The 19,076-nt window shown below is 49.1% G+C and overlaps 1 protein-coding gene across 9 annotated transcripts in view; it reads right to left on the reverse strand.

The window, feature by feature from the left end:
• Positions 1 to 1,987: 1,987 nt before the first annotated feature.
• Positions 1,988 to 19,076, reverse strand: part of LOC118785444 (disco-interacting protein 2 homolog A) — a 92,656-nt gene continuing 75,567 nt past the window's right edge. For 3 of the 9 annotated variants that reach the window (XM_036540077.1, XM_036540078.1, XM_036540072.1), the window contains 28 exons: positions 18,116 to 18,239; positions 17,842 to 17,951; positions 17,482 to 17,584; positions 16,448 to 16,512; positions 16,054 to 16,147; positions 15,617 to 15,736; positions 15,294 to 15,408; positions 14,901 to 15,040; positions 14,383 to 14,519; positions 14,215 to 14,295; positions 13,727 to 13,854; positions 13,472 to 13,586; positions 12,699 to 12,906; positions 12,423 to 12,532; positions 11,618 to 11,698; positions 11,343 to 11,466; positions 10,820 to 10,941; positions 10,324 to 10,435; positions 9,790 to 9,899; positions 9,273 to 9,403; positions 8,580 to 8,748; positions 8,279 to 8,449; positions 4,985 to 5,046; positions 4,510 to 4,567; positions 4,222 to 4,296; positions 3,299 to 3,473; positions 2,790 to 2,913; positions 1,988 to 2,259 (listed from right to left, as the gene is read on the reverse strand). In XM_036540077.1, the coding sequence (XP_036395970.1) occupies positions 2,007 to 2,259; positions 2,790 to 2,913; positions 3,299 to 3,473; positions 4,222 to 4,296; positions 4,510 to 4,567; positions 4,985 to 5,046; positions 8,279 to 8,449; positions 8,580 to 8,748; positions 9,273 to 9,403; positions 9,790 to 9,899; positions 10,324 to 10,435; positions 10,820 to 10,941; positions 11,343 to 11,466; positions 11,618 to 11,698; positions 12,423 to 12,532; positions 12,699 to 12,906; positions 13,472 to 13,586; positions 13,727 to 13,854; positions 14,215 to 14,295; positions 14,383 to 14,519; positions 14,901 to 15,040; positions 15,294 to 15,408; positions 15,617 to 15,736; positions 16,054 to 16,147; positions 16,448 to 16,512; positions 17,482 to 17,584; positions 17,842 to 17,951; positions 18,116 to 18,239 (3,417 nt within the window). In that variant the 3' untranslated portion in view covers positions 1,988 to 2,006. Of the gene's footprint in view, positions 2,260 to 2,789; positions 2,914 to 3,298; positions 3,474 to 4,221; positions 4,297 to 4,509; positions 4,568 to 4,984; positions 5,047 to 8,278; positions 8,450 to 8,579; positions 8,749 to 9,272; positions 9,404 to 9,789; positions 9,900 to 10,323; positions 10,436 to 10,819; positions 10,942 to 11,342; positions 11,467 to 11,617; positions 11,699 to 12,422; positions 12,533 to 12,698; positions 12,907 to 13,471; positions 13,587 to 13,722; positions 13,855 to 14,214; positions 14,296 to 14,382; positions 14,520 to 14,900; positions 15,041 to 15,293; positions 15,409 to 15,616; positions 15,737 to 16,053; positions 16,148 to 16,447; positions 16,513 to 17,481; positions 17,585 to 17,841; positions 17,952 to 18,115; positions 18,240 to 19,076 lie in introns of those variants that run through there. The other 6 variants (XM_036540080.1, XM_036540076.1, XM_036540079.1 and 3 more) reach the window with 4 other exon arrangements.

The raw sequence follows: 19,076 nt of genomic DNA on the forward strand, positions 1-19,076 counted from the left end.
TTGTTTTTCTTGTTGTCTACTTAGAAAATAAAACTAAAACTTTTACAAGTCTGGTTGGTCTGTTAGTCCATCCTGATCCGTTTCAGTCTTTTCTGCTTCAAGGATTTGCCGCTGCAGCCAGTTCTGGAATGCCCAGAGGTTCCGGAATTGCAAGCATAACGCGCCCAGGATCTGCACATAAATACAGCCGGCTTGATGTCCGTTTCCAAGCAGCGGTCACAAGCTTGGGAGAGCACAGGCTGCAGAGCAGACAGACTGAGAGGTGGTCTTCGCACACTGCAGGTTCTCTTATTGATCTGCACAGTCCCTTGAGTTCAGAACTTGACCCCTGTGGCTACAGTTTCACTCAGAGCATGGAAATTTGGACAGGAGGAATAAAATGGCATTCAAAACTGACAGCAACGTATTTTTTGTTTCCGGTTTCTAACGTCCCGGATTGATTGTGTTACATTAGAATTCAGTAAGACATTACATGGCGATGCTGACTGAAAGACATTTCTGTGAAGGCAGAAGTAAAAGTATAGTCTGATAAAGAAAAGGGTGTAAAACTGGTTTTGATAAATACACACTGGAATAATGTGACACCCATCTCATGAATGATACATCACCCCTGTTTTGCACACATTCGGCAAAGAAGCATTAGTCTGCTGACGTCTGCAAGTCGGGTCTGCCAACATTTAAGCACACATTTCATTCAACTAACTCTGTAGCTGTGAAACAAATTTTATAAGGATAATTTGAACATAGTAAAGTAAGTAAATATTCCAAGTAAAATACATGACTTGTGTAAGTTGTTGCAGAATTTCGCTGGAGTGCAAGAAAATACATTGACCAGCCAAGCAATGAATCCTTACAGCGAGATTCACTCAGAACTGACTGGTCTGCACTATAAGTGGAGTTGCCTGTTAAGCCATTACAAGTCACCTCTAGCCCCTCGATTTCCAAAACCCCAAGAACCTGAAGAAAAAACTGTGCAAAAACATGAAAGCTAAGAACAGGCACCCAACAATGTTTAAGGCTTTACTAAAACACTGGGCAAGGTTATAAAATAACCATGTTTCTCACTGCTTTATGGATTCAAATGAGCAGTAAGGTGCTCTCAGTCAAAGAAACTCCAAGAAATGAAACTATGTCAACCGATGTTTTTGCATTTTGTTCTTTGAAAAAACACAGTAAGGTCAGTCAGTTAAAAATAAATTAATAATTTCACATACCTAATACCATTAATATGCACACATCCTGTATCTGAATAAGCACACACAAAAACACAATTATGGTTCAGAAGGTTTTTTGTGACAATAAGCATTTTGTACAAAACCGCAAACATGGACAGGAATGTTAAAAAAAAAAAAAAAAAGGTCTAGTAAAAAAAAAAACTGATTTTTTTTTTTTAAACAAGCACATATTACATTTAAGGGAAAAAACGTGGTGATGATTTTTCTTAAACCATAATCCATCCATGAGAGTCAGTGAGCGATTAAACCCCAGCTGTGTGAAATGAGGCACAAAGATAATCCAAACACCCCCCGCCCCCCCCCCCCCCCGGGCCAAACGCCACACTCTCCGCCCGCCACCCCCCCAGCCAGCCCCGCAGCAGGGGAGAGAGGGGCTGAGTGCCAGGACACTGTGCTGCAGGGCGTATGAAGTGCAGGGGGATGGAGCGACACTGACATTCAGCTGTGAAGAGAAAAGCCGTGAGCTGCGCGGCCCCTGATGCAGCGACACACAGGGGCGGCCTGTTCCTGTCCTTTTCAAACAGGCCTTCCGGGAAGCGACTCGTAGCCAAGCCAAGCGCACGGTACGACACCTCCGAGGACGAAGCGGGCGGCAGGGCGGCGGAGCGCTCCAGTCGCTGCCCCGTTCTTCTTCTCTGGCTCTCCGGCCCGCGCTGTGCGAGTTCCTCTCTCCTCGCTGCAGTCAGAGCATGGTGTCCCTCCCCCAACTCCCCCGCCTCCCCCTGCCCCCCACCCCCCCCCCACCCCCTGTAGGTCCCTGCGCTCTGGCGCTCACATGTTGTAGGCCACGTAAATGGGGTCCAGCTGGTCGGCCAGGAAGCCGTCGCGCAGGTGCATGCGCTGCTTCTCGCCGCGGGAGTTGATGGGGATCACCCCGGGGTCCACCACCACCACCACGCCCACGATCAGGTAGTGCTCCTCCAGCACCACGTTGGTCACCAGGGCCACCAGGTCCAGCGCCTCCTGCTCCGAGCCCTCCAGCTCCACCACCACCACCAGCAGGTTGGTCCAGGTGAACACCGCGCTGAACCGAGGGGGGTTGAGTGGGAATGGGATTTTTAGAGGGAGAGTGAGAAAAAAGGACGAAGAAAGCGAGGAAGAGGAAAGATAAACGCAGAGACAGAGAGTGAGAGATTAATTATAATTTATTAGCAAACCTGTTGTAATAAATTCCAGCGATGTATCTAGTGAACAATAACTCTTTCCAAGTATTAATTTGTATATATACCTATTCGCTGGTCATAGTTCATTTTCCTGTATTGGTTATTTCTGGCTTTATATGTATAGGGACAGCAGTGTAGCACAGTGCTAAGGAGCAGGGCTTGTAACTGAAAGGTTGCCAGTTTGATTCCCTGCTGGGGCATTGCCGCTGTACCCTTGGGCAAGGTACTTAACCCAGAATTGCCTCAGTAAACATCCAGCTGTCTAAATGGATAAAACTGCAACCTGTGCAAGAGCGTCCGCTAAATGACAATAATGTAATGTATATAATATAATGTGTATAGAATGTGGGACAGAGCCTTGCCACGTGACTCCAGGGCAGTTGGGCCTCACCATTCTGCAATGCTCTTGTGCGATCGGATGACGGACGTCTCGATGTCGATGGGGTGGTAACGCATGCCTCTCAGCTCCAGGGTCTCATCCAGGGAGCCCACCACATACAGCGCATCATGCCGCTCTGAAAAACACACACACACACACACACGCGCGCTCAGCTGAGGGAGCGTCTCTTTGGACAGCACAGTGACTGACGCACTCAGTGGGCAGCGTGTTTGTGCGGCTGCGTCTCCTGTCCTGTTAAAGAGCGTTATAAGGAAGGGTGAAGAGGTCCTCTCCCTGCCCCGTTACACTGAAGGATAGCAGTACCTACAACCTGTCCTTGCTCATTTCCACTGACATACCCATCCACCTGTCGCTCACGCCTGGCTACGCCAGGAGTACTATCCAAAAGCCACAGTGGCAGGTGGGTCTGAGTCTGACCCGGGCAGAGCCCTGCCAAGCTAACAGCTCATTAGAGGACGGTGACAGAGGGCGGGGTTTGTGCAGGTCCCCCCCCCCCTCACCTCCGCAGGCGTCGGTCAGCTCCGTGCGGCGCAGGAAGCCCAGGTACCCGGTGCGGGCCCACACCGTCTGCGTGTCCCCGAAGCTCAGCCGGGTGCTGAAGTGGTCCGCGTGCAGTGCCTCCTCCCCATACACGGTGTAGTAGCCCGTCGCATTGTGGGGGCTGCTCACCCAGATCTGTCAACAGCAACAGCGACAAGGTTACATCTGCAAACGGTACAAAACTCTCTTCTGTCAGTACAAAAAGGGGATACAGAGGTGTTAATGAATACATTTCATACTGGCACTGGGAAGTATTTTTTCCACAAAGACAGTCATTGATACATGGGATAGACTTCCACGACTCATAGCAGAGGCACAGACATTCAGCGTTTTTAAGACCAGACTTGTGCCAGACACGATAAAGACATACATAGATATACATCTCAATCCTTGCCCCCTAACACCTGCTACTTGTAGTACTTGCTGTTTATTTTACATGTCGTATTGCCACGTGTTTTGAATTATGTGATCTAGTGACTGATGTACAGTAGTATACTTGGCTTCCCTTGTCTAATCAGGTTGCACAAGTTAACTTGTGGTAAGGCTAGAATAGTGTCATGCTCACACTCGCTGGTCTGGGAGTGTTGTTAGCCTGATCCTGACACTGTTGCTCATTTAACTTGAATGGATACCCTCATGTTCTGCTGTGCTGGAAGACACTCTTTCTCACAGTTTTTCTCATCGTTAAACCCCTTATGATGTATGTACACCAATGCATGTTTCACCACCTCAACAGCAGAGAGTCAGCACAACTCCACAGCCAGCAGGGGTCTCATATATCATTTTACCCAACTGGGATCAGTCTATGAAGGGGACAGTGGGTACTCTATTCCATAAAGGGCACTGGAAGAAGTACTACTAGGCACAGTCTGTGGTGGCTCACCTCCCCAAGATGCGAGTCTCCCAGGGGTCCTTTAGTCTCTGTGTTAGCGATAATCACCTTCACCCCTGGCAGGATCTGAGTGAAAAACACATAAAACAGTACAAGTGATATTTCTCCATTTTCTGGGTTGTTAGCTGTCTTGATGACATCACGCTCTTCTTAGCTTAAGCATTGTGACATACAGAGTATCTGCCAAAGTGTTCACCTTTGTGTGTGTGTGTGCGTGTGTGTGTGTGTGTGTCTGTGTGCGCGTGCGCATGTGTCTGTGAGAGAGAATGAGGTCCTGACCTTTCCAGACTCCATCAGCGGCAGGCTGTGTGGTGACCCTCTCTCCACCAGACGTACCCTGGGAACACAGAGACAACACCCACATCCTGTCAAACATTCTGTGCCAACTACACCTCTACCTCACATCACCTCACCTCCGTTAATCCACAGCTGGGATGAACTTTGACATTACATTACTGGCATTTAGCAGATGCTCTTATTCAGAGCGACTTACATCAGTTACAGTTTTTTTTTTTACAATGTTATCCAATTACACAACTGGACATTTACTGAGGCAACTGTGGGTTAAGTACAGCAGCAGTGCCCCAGCGGGGAATCATACTGGCAACCTTTCGGTTACCAGTCCTGCTCCTTAACCACTACGCTACACTGCCGCCACTAAGAGAGCTTATAAAGGGTCTTCATGCTTTTGTCTTCTCTCCATTTAACCGTAACTATAGTAACAACATAGTAACCGCATCCAAGGGAGACATACCTGTCGTGACGCAGGGCCCTCATGTCCAGGTAGACGGTGGTGGGGTCCGGACCAGCAGTACCCTGGAAGAGACAGACAGGACCGCAGGTTAAAACACCAGCAAAGGGGAGGCATCAGGCAGTGGCAGGTGCTACAATCTCTGCTATGAGTCCCAGATAAGCAGGATAAGAGGCTTCCCACAATGCCATGGGTGTAGCCAGATCAAAACACATGCATGTCAGCTTGTGCCACTCCCTTTTCCAGAACCCAAGCATTAGTTTAACTTCATTGTTTTAAGTTATTCCCAAAGGGAGGAGAGCCAAAACAGGAAAGTACAACGAACACTAAACTCTGCAAAGTGCATATGATACTTGACAGGATATTATACAACAACGAATGAAAACAATCTCATTTTCAAATGAGCCTGAAGATATCGAACCACTGCAAAACAGCTGATTCATTCAGTCATTCAATGTTTGAAAAAAAAAAAAATGATCTGGTGTGTTGCACAAACAGCTATTAAATATAATATTGCAATGACCATGCCTAGCACCCCACAGATGGAATGGTCACTACTATAGATGCATGCCTACGCCCCCTCAGGACACTACATTGGTGCCAGTTGTGGGGTGTGGCTGGAGCCGTATCAATCAGTGGGGCAAGCCTGACGCTGGTCTCTCAGTTACAATGGCAGAAGCACTAAGGAAAGGACGAAGGAAAGAAAGGACTAACGAAAGACCACAGTTGACACACATATCAGTTGAAATGGCATTCACAGCAGCCTTCCCTCTAAAGGATGCTTGAGCTCCAGGAACAGGTCTGTGGGTCAGCACTGACTGAAAGCCATATGAAAGCACAGGCTACCAATGTTAGGAATACAGCCACAGCAGTGCATTTCAGCAAGGCACTCCATTTCAGCAGTGCATTTCAGCCAGACTGAATCTCCAGCCAGCCATGAATACTGCAGTTCTACACCACACTTTTTCACTTTTTTTTTTTTTAAACAGGACTGTTTTAGAATAAACACCAAAATGAGACTTCATGCCTCGGGGACTACACAGAGATCATTTTTGAGGAGGGCTTTCTCACACTTTGTACGGGATTATTCAGGGGCCAGAAGCTTCATGCACACCCAGCTACACACCAGCCCAAGGAGCACAAGCCATGAGCTCTGCCTCAGCCATGCAAGCAGGGGACAGAGGAAAGAAGGAGCACCACGGTCACTTTACAGGACGAACAAGGCCAAAAAAAAGATCCACACTGAATATGTGTGCATAACTTCACAAGAAAAGGTTTGCCAGTGGAGCTACCCACATCTGGAATCCTCAAACAGCTGCCAACACTGAGCCAAAACTTCAAAACAGATAGTTTATCATAGTGCTACATTCTCAAGCTCTCCATACATAAGTATATTATAGCTATCTGTCCTCTATTTCCAGATTTACAGAAGCATTTTAGACCAAAACAAATGAAAATGAAAAAATTAAGACTATTCCACACAACTCTCTCCGACTCTTTATTTTTATGCTCATCACTTTTCTAATTTCTTCTGTGTTAAATACTCTTATTGTTAGGATTCTGCTGGTGCAGAAAATAAATTTGTTTTCCAACCTCATAACTCGCATGGCTTCATTTCATTTCATCAAATAATGTCTGGCAATTTCTTTGCCAAAATCCACACTGCTTGTATGTCATCCTCACTTCATATTATAACCCTAATTATCTCAACCCCCTGACCAATGAGCAGAGGGCTAAGGCAGAGTCTGTCTGTTCTGGACATTTTCTCAAAATTAATGCTTTTCCCCACCTTTGCTTGCGCATAACTGCTTTAATTATGTGCACTGAATCTCAGGACCCTGTAACACCAAAGGCACAAAGCCAAATTTGTTGTCCAAGGAAAGCTAAATGTATGTATATAATACATAACAGCCTCATACAATTTTCCAACAGCACCAACGATCCAAAACACTACATTGTAAATTGTGATCTGCATCTGATATGATCTTTGGCACTGATTTAGAGTCCTGACCATATAAACAACAAGAATGATTGATTACAACTGATGGACGTATGCAGACACCTTTAAAATCACATATACACACTCACACATGTGTATATGGATTATGGCTGCCAGTCTTTAGGGAGCTTGACCACATGCTTCCCATCTGTCACAAACCACAGCAACCGTGGCCAGTCTACACACACACACACACACACACACACACACACACACACAGACACACAGACACACAGACACACAGACAGACACAGACAGACACAGACAGACAGACACACACACAGACACAGACACACACACACACACACACACAGACACACACACACACACACACACACACAATAGCCCCTCCATCAGAAGTCCAGCTTTACTCATCAGTCTCTCCCAGGCGCCATGGTTACCTGCTCAGCCAGCTTCCCCAGCCTGTTCGGCTGACGAGAGGATACAGGCGGGGGGGAGGGGGGGGCAGTACAGAGGGACAGAGTCACAGACACAGTGCCAGACAGACAAACAGATACGGGGGGGGGGAACAGAGGGGGAAAGAAAAACAGGGACAGAACATTGAGAAAGGAGGTGACAGACAGAAAGAAAGAAGAGCAGAGTGACTTCTCCAAGGAGAAGCTCTCCTTTTGTTCCCTGTCTAAGGGCAGTTAAGGTCAAAGGTATCTAACACATCCTGTAATTGTAAGAGGTCATCCTATGGTGCTTAAATGTAGCACTTTGGCATGAAATACATAAATACATGATTCCGGCTGTATTCACTTATTTCAGGTCTCTGCTGGCAGTACGAAATACATGTAATATGACAGAACCACCTTGGAGCCTGACCTCTGCTGATACTTTTAAATATTCACCACTGTAGAGATTAATTACAGTCTCTCCGGTTGTAGACATCTGTAGTGCTTAAAACGGCTGCTATTTCTTGGGAAACAGTGCGGTGTAGTTGTAAGAATCAGGACTTGCAACCAAAAGGTTGTAGGTACAGTCCGCAGGTGGAGCACTGCTGTTATACTTCTGAGCAAGGTACTTAACAAAACTGTGAAACGTAAAATAAAAAAAATAAATAAAAATCTGAATTGCTAAATTGAGATAAATGTATGCTTTAACTACCATATGCAAGTCACTTGGGATCAGCATCTTCTAAGCAATGTAATGTATAAAATGTGTAATTTAATGTAGGAAAGATCTGTAAGCTTTTACAAATAAAACATCGCCCTGGTGAACGAGCGTTAGCCCCTCAGGTCCGCCGCTCGCCCTCCCCCCCACCCCCCTCGCCCGCCCACAGCCTCCCCCCTCACCTGCAGACAGATGGCCACGTTGACCCGGCAGCCGAAGGTGGTGCTGACGGCACGGGCAGACAGGCCCAGATCCTTGAAGATCTTGGAGAAGGACTGCGTCAGGGCGATGCGAGGCCGTTCCTCCGCCACCACCATGCAGGTGCGCACGCACGACAGGTTAATGTTCCGCATCTGCAGTCGGGGGAGGGGGGGGGGGGTCACTAACAGCCCAGGCAACACCGCTTTCATCGTCCCTGTGTCTAGACTGTGGGGTGAGCCTGGGTGGATAAGCCTGGGAGGGTGAAGCTGTCAAAACACTCACCTTCAGCGCTTCCGTCTGCGAGCCCAGCCCCTTGGTGCACATCTCCATCACCGAGTAGGAGCAGAAGGTGACGCGCACCTTGTACTGGCTGACGGCCGCCAGCCACAGGGACACGTTGCTCTCCAGCTCCAGCGGGGGAACCAGGATGGACTGGTGGCCCGAGTACACACTGCGGGACAGAGCACACAGACCCCAGATCAGTGAGAACGGCTCGTTTAGCTGGTGGACTGGTGGCCCGAGTACACACTGCGGGACAGAGCACACAGACCCCGGATCAGTGAGAACGGCTCGTTTAGCTGGTGGACTGGCGGCCCGAGTACAGACTGCAGGACAGGGCACACAGACCCCGGATCAGTGAGAACGGCTCATTTAGCGGAAGGGTTGGGGACTCGTTTCACTGTAGGCGACCCCTGAGAAGGGTGCCAAACCTGTAATGCTTCAGTGATTAGCCAGCCATACAAACAGATAAAACTTTCAATAATAATAATAATAGTAATAATATCAAAATGTTAAGCAATTACAATAATAATAGGAAGATGAAGATGATGAGGAAGACGACGATGACAAAGAAGAACACGATGAAAAAGATGATTAAGAAGAAGAAGAAGAGGCGGAAGAAGAGGAAGAATAACAGGTTTTGGTTTCCTGGTACAGACCACCAGAACGCCCCCCATCTCTGGGACAGCGGCTCACCTGCACAGACACCAGAGGGCGAAGCCCAGGCCGCAGTAGGGGTCGAGGCAGATGGCGATCTGGCGGGAGGGGTACAGCTCACACTGCAGCTTGATGGAGCGACACAAGGCACTGGTGGCAGCATGGGACATCTGAGAGGGGGACACAGGAGAGCCGAAAAACCTCACACAGGAGAGCCCAACCTGCATGGGGTTCTTATGTTCCTACTGCTCACTACTCTTATGCCTGCTGCAGCCGGCTTGCTACAGACACTTCACCTACCAAACCCTATCACAACCAAAAACGACAGCCTCTGCCAGGAGAGACAGCTCTTAGATTAACGCCTGGTCTTCTCACACCTGATAAAGTAATCTTATCCCTTTTCTGCATTTTAAGCGAGAATTGAGAGGCCAAGAAAAAAAGGATGTAATCTGTTGGCATGAGTTGACAGAGCTGGACGGTCACTGTGTCTCTGGATTTGAACCCGCATCCCACAGGGCAAAGCGCTGCTAGAGCACTGCTGTCCTGCTCCAGCTACCTTCACTCCCGCTAGGATTCCGGTGGTGGACACGCTGAAGTCCAGGTAGGCCAGCATCTCTGGGGTGGGGGGTTTGTAGATCTGACCGGGCCTCTTTCGGGGGAGGTCATCTGAAAAATTCCCGTTCACCACATGTGAGACTCGTGAGCGCTGTGGCCGTTTCCAGCAACATGCCACCATTTTCACAGCAACTGATTAGCATTGATGTGATTTGAATACATCCAAGACCAGAGGAGCAAATATTCCCCAAAAAAATCTTTCCCGCTATTTTTATATTTTTGCAGCAATTTTACAGGTCATCTTGTGCCTGGGTGTGTGAGTGGATCAGTGTGTAATGCTGTTATTTTACTTGCATTCTCAATATGATAATATATAAATGGATAATAATCCAACCAAGGTGCTCTTGCTAAATTTACTATTGAATAGGATCTATGCATGAGTATAGTCTGGTTGTGATTGGAACGTTAGGACATAATCAGTGTCCAGAGAGGGACCCTCCTTCAGCAGGGGCGATGAGGACGGGGGGGTGTGTACCTGTGTCCAGCACTGTCGGCCATGATTTCACATCCACGGCGGCTGCAGCCTCTTTGGATTTCAGCAGCTTCATTATTGCTTGGGTGGTCAGGATGCACACGGATTTACTGACCTGTTGCGTATGCACACACACACACACACACACACACACACACACACACACACACACACACACACACACACACACACACACACACACAAATACACAAATACCCACATATATATATATATATATATATATACACACGTACATACATACAGATACATATACACACATATACACAAACAGAGAAAATTACAAATTAACAAGGATGAAAAATCACCCTCCCCTGCTCTGACAAATTGTTCAGGGCCTCTCCTAAGACCTGTTCCCTCTAATTAGCACTAACCAAACAGAATTCTCACAAATAAATGTCATGTTATCAATGTCATTATCTTGAAATCACTGGGCGACTCGTCAGCTAAGCAGAGGGTGCCAAGCGGGCGACAAGCGAACCTCAACAATCATCTTGACGGTGGGCAGGGTGGTGGCCAGGTTCTGCGAGTGGGGCGGCCTGACAGTGACGGGCACACAGCCAGCATACAGGCACCCGTAGAAGGTGGCAATCAGATCGATTCCTGTGAAGGGGCAGAAGAGACAGAGCTGGAGGAGGACAAGAGGTGACACCTGCCACACTGTAACTTTATTTTGGCATTTGGCAGATGCTCTTGTCCAAGGCAAGTTACATCAGTTATAGTTTTTTACAATGTTAACCACTTATACATTTATATTTACTGAGGCAACTGTGAGTTAAGAACTTTGCCCAAGGGTACAGCATCAATCACACCGCAGCAACCTTTTGGTTATGAGTCCTAATCCTTAACTACTTTGCTACACTACCGCCCCCATAACTTATGCTGGATCTTCATTCATGTAGATCTTTTTCTCAATGACGAGATTCAGGCTCTACACTTAAGAGTACAGGAAAAACGCTCCACCCCAACAAACAAAGAGTCTGTAACCCAGCAACGCGCCTCACCTGGGGGATACACCAGAGCCACATGGTCCCCCGTGTTGAGCCTGCCCTTCTCCATCAGCGCCACGGCAACCCGCTCCGCCCGCTTGTGCAGCTGCAGGCAGGAGGCAGTGCTGGCCACAGTGCCCTGGTTACACGGATGAGACAACAGTGGTCTCAACAGGGCCCCCCATAGGACACCCACCGCCATGCAGGAAACGGGCATCACCAACATGTGCTTACAGAGGAAGGCATTTCTTGTTTTCATAAGTGGGAAGCAGAGAGGTTTAGTGGGGTACCTTGGCGTTGAGCAGCAGGAAGAGGGGGTGATCTGGGGTTGCCTGGGCTCTCCACTGGAGGACGTCCTGCATGTACAGGAACTGTGAGGGAGAAGGAAGAGTCACACATGAAAGACAGCACAGATTCTCCACCAGCGAAAGTGCAGGGATTTCCCCACCTGATGGAACGAAGGCACTCTCTCTCTCGAGATGATGATGATCCCGTCGTAAATGTCTTGTGACAGTGATGCGAAAACAGGAACGGAAGGGTGAAGGGTGAGAGCAGCTGTGTGGTGACTGGAGTGTGACAGGACTGATTTTCACGAGGTGAGAGGGTGGGGGGCGATCAGGACACATGTCCACAAAAGAACGGCAAACTGAATGCAAACTCCATCTCAGTATTAATCACACACGCATGTAAATGCGCACACAGCAGTCATCTAGGCGGAAGACCTAGCGAACCAAAAAGTGTTACGCGGTACTGCCTCATTTTTCTGTTTGCGTCATAACATGCCAGTAAGTTGGCTTTCCTGGCATGTGTACATCAAATGGGGAGAGTTTGTATGTCATGCATATCAGTGGGTGAGTCATGGCCTTACTGTGTATTGATAAGTGGGTAATGCTGGGCCAGTCTGTACACTATTGGGATGTATATTGATGGGTAAGTGATACTGAGCAAGTTTGTACCTTACACAGCCATATGCTGATGAGGGGGTGATATTGTGTACCATACACAGCTGTATGTCAATGGGAGGGTGATATTTGGTAAGACCGTACCTTACACGGCTGGATGTCGATGGGTGGGCGGGATGGGATGGGTTTGTACCTTACGTGCCTGGTCATTATCCTCCAGCTGAGTGACGTCTCTCCCGCAAGCCTGAGCGATTCGCTTCCCAGCCACCAGGTTCCCCACTATCATAGAAGCAGGGCCCACCTCTGTCCAACACAAGACCAGAGTAAAAACACTACACCGAAACGCAACACCAGAGACACAGACAGAGGAGATAAGGTGCCGACACAGACAGCTCTGCCCTCATCTGCCCATCCTGAACTGGGGACGGCTTCGGCGAAGATTCTTTGAGGAAGGAGAGTGGGCCTTCACCTGTACCTGGCTGCTTTTGGCGGGGTTTGGGCAGGTTGGTGACGCAGGTGTGGGGGCACATGAGGACGTTGCAGGGGTGCAGGGCTCCCTCCAGGAAGCGCTGTTTGGTCTCCGATATGTGGATGCCGCCCAGCGGGGCCTTGGGCAGCGTGTTGGCAGGAACCAGGGCCAGGCAGTACACCCCCACCTGGTGGATACTGTCAATGGCCTGGACACGCGGAGAACGGGGGAACAGACCAGAGGTCAAAGGGCAAACCAGAACACAGGTACAGAACTCCAAAGACACCATGCTAGAGCTGCCAGTCATTCAGTTGAAACAGCTTCTGTACTGCTCTGTCCCTCTCTGTCTCACACACTCTCTTTCTCTCCATTTCACTCTCTGCAACTGGTCTTTGGAAGACTAGCCACTTGAAATTACTGTCTGTGTATGACTGCCTTTACCTGGAGCTCTCTGCTCTCTGTCTGTCTGTAGGAGTAAGATCTCTGGTAAGATTACAATGCATATGGGTGTGTGTGCCTGTGCCTGTGTGTGCATATGTGTGTAGGTGTGTGTGTGCATGTGTGCTCATATATGTGTGTGAGTGTGTGTCTGCATGCATGTGTGAGCATGTGTGCGTGTCTGCGTGCACGTGAGTGTGTGTGTGTGTGTGTGTGTGTGTGAGGGTGTATGTGAGTGTGTGTGTGTGTGTGTGTGTGTGTGTGTGTGTGTGTGTGTGTGTGTGTGTGAGGGTGTATGAGAGTGTGTGTGTGTGTGTGTGTGTGACTGCCTCCACCTGCAGCACTCTGCTCATCCACTGGAAGCTGTCCTCCTCTGAAGCATCCGGCCGCTGCTCTGCCACCACCACAATGCGCTCATCGTGGAGCACAGACACCGAGAACACCGCTATCCTGAGACAGAGAAACGCCACAGACCAGAGAGGGGTTACTCTACACTGAGCAGGGTCACAGCTTTCACTGAAATACAATAAAAATCTGTCTGTGCTTTTTAGAGGCCACTCACAACACCCAGTTACCACGCCATCTCTCACCTTCCTCTGTAAACAAACTTCATTGGCTCAACCGCCAGCGCCGTGGCAACGACGTCATCTGCATTGTGCCTCCGCCCACTGACCACCATCAAACCGTCCATCTTCCCCACAACAAACACCAAGTTATCCTGAAACAAGGACAGGGAGACGCATTAAATACACTGCACACAACACTAGGGGCCTTCTGTCATGAGGTCATGATTTCCTATTTACTCATTGGCTCCACGGCAGTATTCAGTTCTACTGTGAGTTGCTAGGAAGCACTGACACTGGCTAATGTAACACCACCCTGCACAGGTAGGATGAGGTCGATCGCATCCCATTGTTAAGGAGTCCCGGCTGGGAAGTGACATTGTTCTGGCTTAAACTAGCCATGCCTGGCCTACAGGGCTGAGAGCCTGTGCTCTCAGAGAGTGCCTCTACCTACTGAGCCACCAGGCAGCCCCGAGTCTCAGAGATTTTAAGTGATTTCACCCGGCCCCACTCACCGGGCCCACGAAGCCCAGCAGTGATGTCCGAGTGAAGGGTCTGTCGCTGATGGGGGTGCCCGAGGCAGTCACCGGGATGGTCTGCGAGAGAGAAGGCTTCGCGTTACACCCCCCGGAAATCCCACCGTGCCCCCATCCACCCCTCTGTCCTGCCCTGAGAACACGCACCTCGAACACGTTCTTGGTCATGCCAGGCAGACCGAAGTAGGAGGTCCCTGTGGTGCCGGAGCTGACGCAGATCTCCCCGACCTCGTCCGTCTGGCACAGCGACGGAGTCCCGTCCACCCGCACCACGCACACCAGCGCTACGGGCGCACGGAGATGACATCACACTCAACCTTTTATACCTCACTGTGTTACAAACACATGAGAGTGCTGGACAGTGGTGCCAAACTCAAATTGCTGAACTAAACGTATGTGCTGGCTTTTTTTACAACTAATTTTACAAAATAAACTTGACCAGTTAGTTTATTAACTACAAACTGTGTGTATATATTTTCACTGGAACATTACTCTAAACCTACCGCAGAATTTGTGCAGGGAACAGTTTTCAGCTGTAATATATAACTTCACGAGTGTAGAAATCATGATCAGAGACTGCAGCAGACATTAAGTTAGTATACCCCCCAGGAAAGGTGGAGTTTCATGCCCTAAACGTAGGAGAATGGCACTGAAGGTGGACGTACCCCCTGGCATGACCTGTCCAACATCCTGCACTGTCAGCACAGAGAGCTTCTCCTCGGTGTCGACCCGGATCACACCGTAACTCAGCCCGCTCATGGACAGAACCGCCTTCCCCGGAGGGGGTACGCCCATCTCAGGGGGCCTGCAGGGCGGGCACACAAACACACACGCGAACACACACGTGAAAACACACATGCACAAAAACATGAAGACACACACACATGGAAGAGGGTGGTATCACCACAAGTCCTGAGGAACAAAGTTTTTCACTGCTGTTTGTTCACTGGATGTTCAACACAAACGGATTAATGTAAGTTTGGGTTTGTGACCGCAAGCATAATTGCATTTGCATGCGTGTCCATGGGTGAGCATATGGTGTAGTTACATCTAGTTACCTGCGGATGGCGACAGTCATGGCCTCAGCAGAGCTGGCACAGGGGCAGATCACCTCAGCCCGGAGCCCGCGTGACTGAAACACGTTGAGGAAGGCATCACAGGACGAGATCGACCCTGTGGGGACAGAGGCAGGCGCACACACACACACGCACACACACACGCACGCACACACACACGCACACACGCACACACACACGCACACACACACGCACACACACACGCACACACACACGCACACACACAGAGGTGTCTCTCAGTGCTGGGGATAGATAGGACAGCATGCTCTGTATCAGCCTTGCTGACTGCAGGGGTCAGGACTCACATGGGTTGGCTCCGTCTGCGACGATGAGCATTCGGAGAGAGCTGAGGCTGATATCCCGCTGGTCTCTCTGAGCCAGGAGAGACCAGTGCATGTCCCTGGACTTCACCACCGCAACCCGCGCTGCAGACCACAACAGACACAGCGTGTCGCACAGGGCTCAGCCAATGAGAACACAATACGTGACGCGTGGTACGACTCAGCCAATGAGAAAACCCGCACAGTCACACAGCAAACAAACTCAGGAATCAGGACACGAATGCTCTGACACTCACTCTCACACACACACACACACACACACACACACACACACGGCGCAAGACAGCAACACACCACTGCGATGACAACACAAGGACACCAAATAGGCCGTGCCAAACACACACAACAGAACACACAGGCAGAGCCGAGTTTCAGACTCCCCCTGAGACCCCCCCCCTCACCTTTGTAGGTGTGCACTTTCTGAATCCAGGACAGGGGGTTGACTTTCATCAGAGAGTAGGGGATGCTGATGACGTGCATCCTGTTCATTACACTCTGTCATGCAATCACAGGGACACAGCACACTTCACACAGCTGCCGTTTACACGGGGATACAGGTTACAGGCATACAGCTTCACAGGCTGTCATTAGTGTTCCTGTGATGCACTGGACTCTCAGACACTTAACGTAAGGGGTACAAAATTCACCACACAAGTAGCCTGAATTTAAATCAAATGGTTTGTATGTGTGTGTGTGTGTGTGTGTGTGTGTGTGTGTGTGTGTGTGTGTGTGTGTGTGAGAGAGAGTGTGTGTGTGAGTGAATGTGAGTGAGTGTATGTAAAACACACTACTCACCGTCAGAACTCCATGCCACAGTCCAGCATCCCTCTTAAAGTCAAGAACGTTGGTTATTGTCTCGGCTGGGAAAGAAAAGAGTTCTCCCGTTAGTAACACTAGCAAACATAAGCATCCGCTCCTCGAATTCCTTCTGAGCAGGTTATTCAGTGACCCTGAATGAGTTTAATTTAGTCAGCAGATCTGGACAATCCTCAGACCTCAGACACTGAACATAGTGACAGCTGACAGATTCTTAAAAAGTGAGGTATAGTGGAGTGAAGTAAAAAAAAAGTCTGCAACGAACATATTTTGACAGACTATATCCTCTGAACAGATCCTCTGCACCTCTTGTCAAAGGAAGCATGAGCTGGGTCTGGGTGCGTTCCCCACACACAGAGCTCCAGCATGGTATCACACTGAAAGCTGGCTCCTGCCCAGACCAAGATGACCACCTGGACTTGCTCTGTAGTCCAGGATTGAGGTTTTCACCAAAGAACTACAGTTAACCATGCCTGATCTACCTCTGGTTTCTCTCTCCCCAGTTAAACGTCTGAATCTTTAACTCCAATGTCTACAGAAGCAATATAGACATGCAAGTGTAGACATGCAGACTTTTCCTGCATTTTTAAGTAGGCCACCACAAGTACCGTGGTGTGCTCATTTGATATGGGTCATCAGTGGCTCTACAGTGGAAAAAGTGTGTAATGAGCCAGCCCGATTCCAGCTCTACAGTGGGAAAAGGTGTGTAATGATCCAGCACGATACCAGCTCTACAGTGGGAAAAGGTGTGTAATGAGTCAGCACGATACCAGCTCTACAGTGGGAAAAGGTGTGTAATGAGTCAGCACGATACCAGCTCTACAGTGGGAAAAGGTGTGTAATGAGTCAGCACGATACCAGCTCTACAGTGGAGAGGTATATAATGGGCCAGCATGATTCCAGCTCTACAATGGGAAAAAGTGTGTAATGAGCCAGCCGGGTTCTAGCTCTCTAATGTAAAAGAGCAATGCTAGCCGTGAGGCAGCAGGAGTAACACTGACACACACACTCACCCTCTGTGTACCCACAGGCCTGTGTAAGCGCGTGGCAGTGTGCCAGCATGGCTGAGTGTGACACCGTGATGCCCATGGTGCTGCCCTCCTTGCTTGTCTTATACTGAAATGAGAGAAGCAGAGAAACTCTGGACGTTCACATTCACAAGATATCCTAAATATGCAGCACTATACTGTATGCTAAGGGACCGTTCACCTGTACTCTGAAGGCCAAAACTACAACATTAACTCTTGTTGAAACAAGAATCACAACGAGGGAAAAGTGGGTTTAAAAACAACTTCAAAATTAACATAATGTGTATTTTTTGCTTATTTTTTCTCTATAAAACAGGTAGCCAGTGTTGGTTTTGCACCACTTACCTCAATGTAGGCGATCTCATTGCTGGCGTCCCGTATTGATGGATGCCAGTCTTTAGGGGGCTTGACCACATGCTTCCCATCTGTCACAAACCACAGCAATCTGGGCCAGCCTACACACACACACACACACACACACAGTGTTAGACAGAATAAGGGCTCATGTCCCATTGCATTTCATTTCATAATACCACTCACTTTTCTTAATTTCTCTGAGGGTTACAATAAACCCTTAACTGGCTTTCAGTATTCCTCCTGACATACAGGTGACCCTTACCTTTGAAGGTGGCGACCTCGCCCGTCTGGGCTTTGGGCAGTCCTTTCTGACAGGCGTCTGTGGTCAGAGCCAGGGTGACCCCACAGCTTCCCAACAGGAAGCCGATCTGTTGACTTCCTGCGTCCTACAGGCCAGCAGAAAAGGAGCGCTGTCAGCACGCCGACCCCTCACGCCCCTCCCCCCCGTTACCCCATATACAACCCCCCCCCCCCCCCCCCCCCTTAGCCAACAGGCCCACACAACATCACCCGACAAAAGCCCTCACCAAACACACCTGATAGGGTGTCAGTCCTGTAACAAAGATCACAATTAGCAGGCAAACAGCATGTTCAAACTGCTTGCAACTGACACCAGCAGAACTGTTTACGGTGGATGTTGACCGAGGGAGCCGCAGAGGCAGAGTGGACCAGGATGACTTCACTACAGCTGGAGGGACACAGTGCGGTGAGTGCAAACGATCCGCCTTCAGAAGAAAAGCCCTCCACTAAATCACACTTCAAAAGCCCTTCCCCAGCTCCAGTCCCCCCCCCCCACCCCCCCCCCACCCCACAAACAAGCCGCAGGTGCAGAGTCTGAAATTAATCACGGATCCCCGGGACATCAAAGGTGAACCAGTCCTGAGAAAGAAACGCACCGCGTCTGTAATTCTTCCTTCGCTGTATAACTGAGACAGGAAAGAAAGGAGACACTCAGGACCCCTCTGTGTTCAACGCTACACCCCCCACACTGCACTCTGACACCTTCAGACAGCCCGGCTTTAAAACCGTCTGTTTTATCACAAATTCCTGTTGACCTTAGAATGCCTTCAGCTTTTACCCTTTATTGCCCACGGATCACTAACCTGACTGTGTCAAATAAGAACAGCTATTGTTGATGGGCAATACCGAATACAGTTCTATGGTTTATGGATTGGGGTACAGCTTAACGTCTCCAAATTTTCAAATTTTAAATTTTCTGAAAT

The sequence above is a fragment of the Megalops cyprinoides genome, chromosome 11 (genome assembly GCF_013368585.1).
Source record: "Megalops cyprinoides isolate fMegCyp1 chromosome 11, fMegCyp1.pri, whole genome shotgun sequence".
NCBI classification, from domain to species: Eukaryota; Metazoa; Chordata; class Actinopteri; order Elopiformes; family Megalopidae; genus Megalops; species Megalops cyprinoides.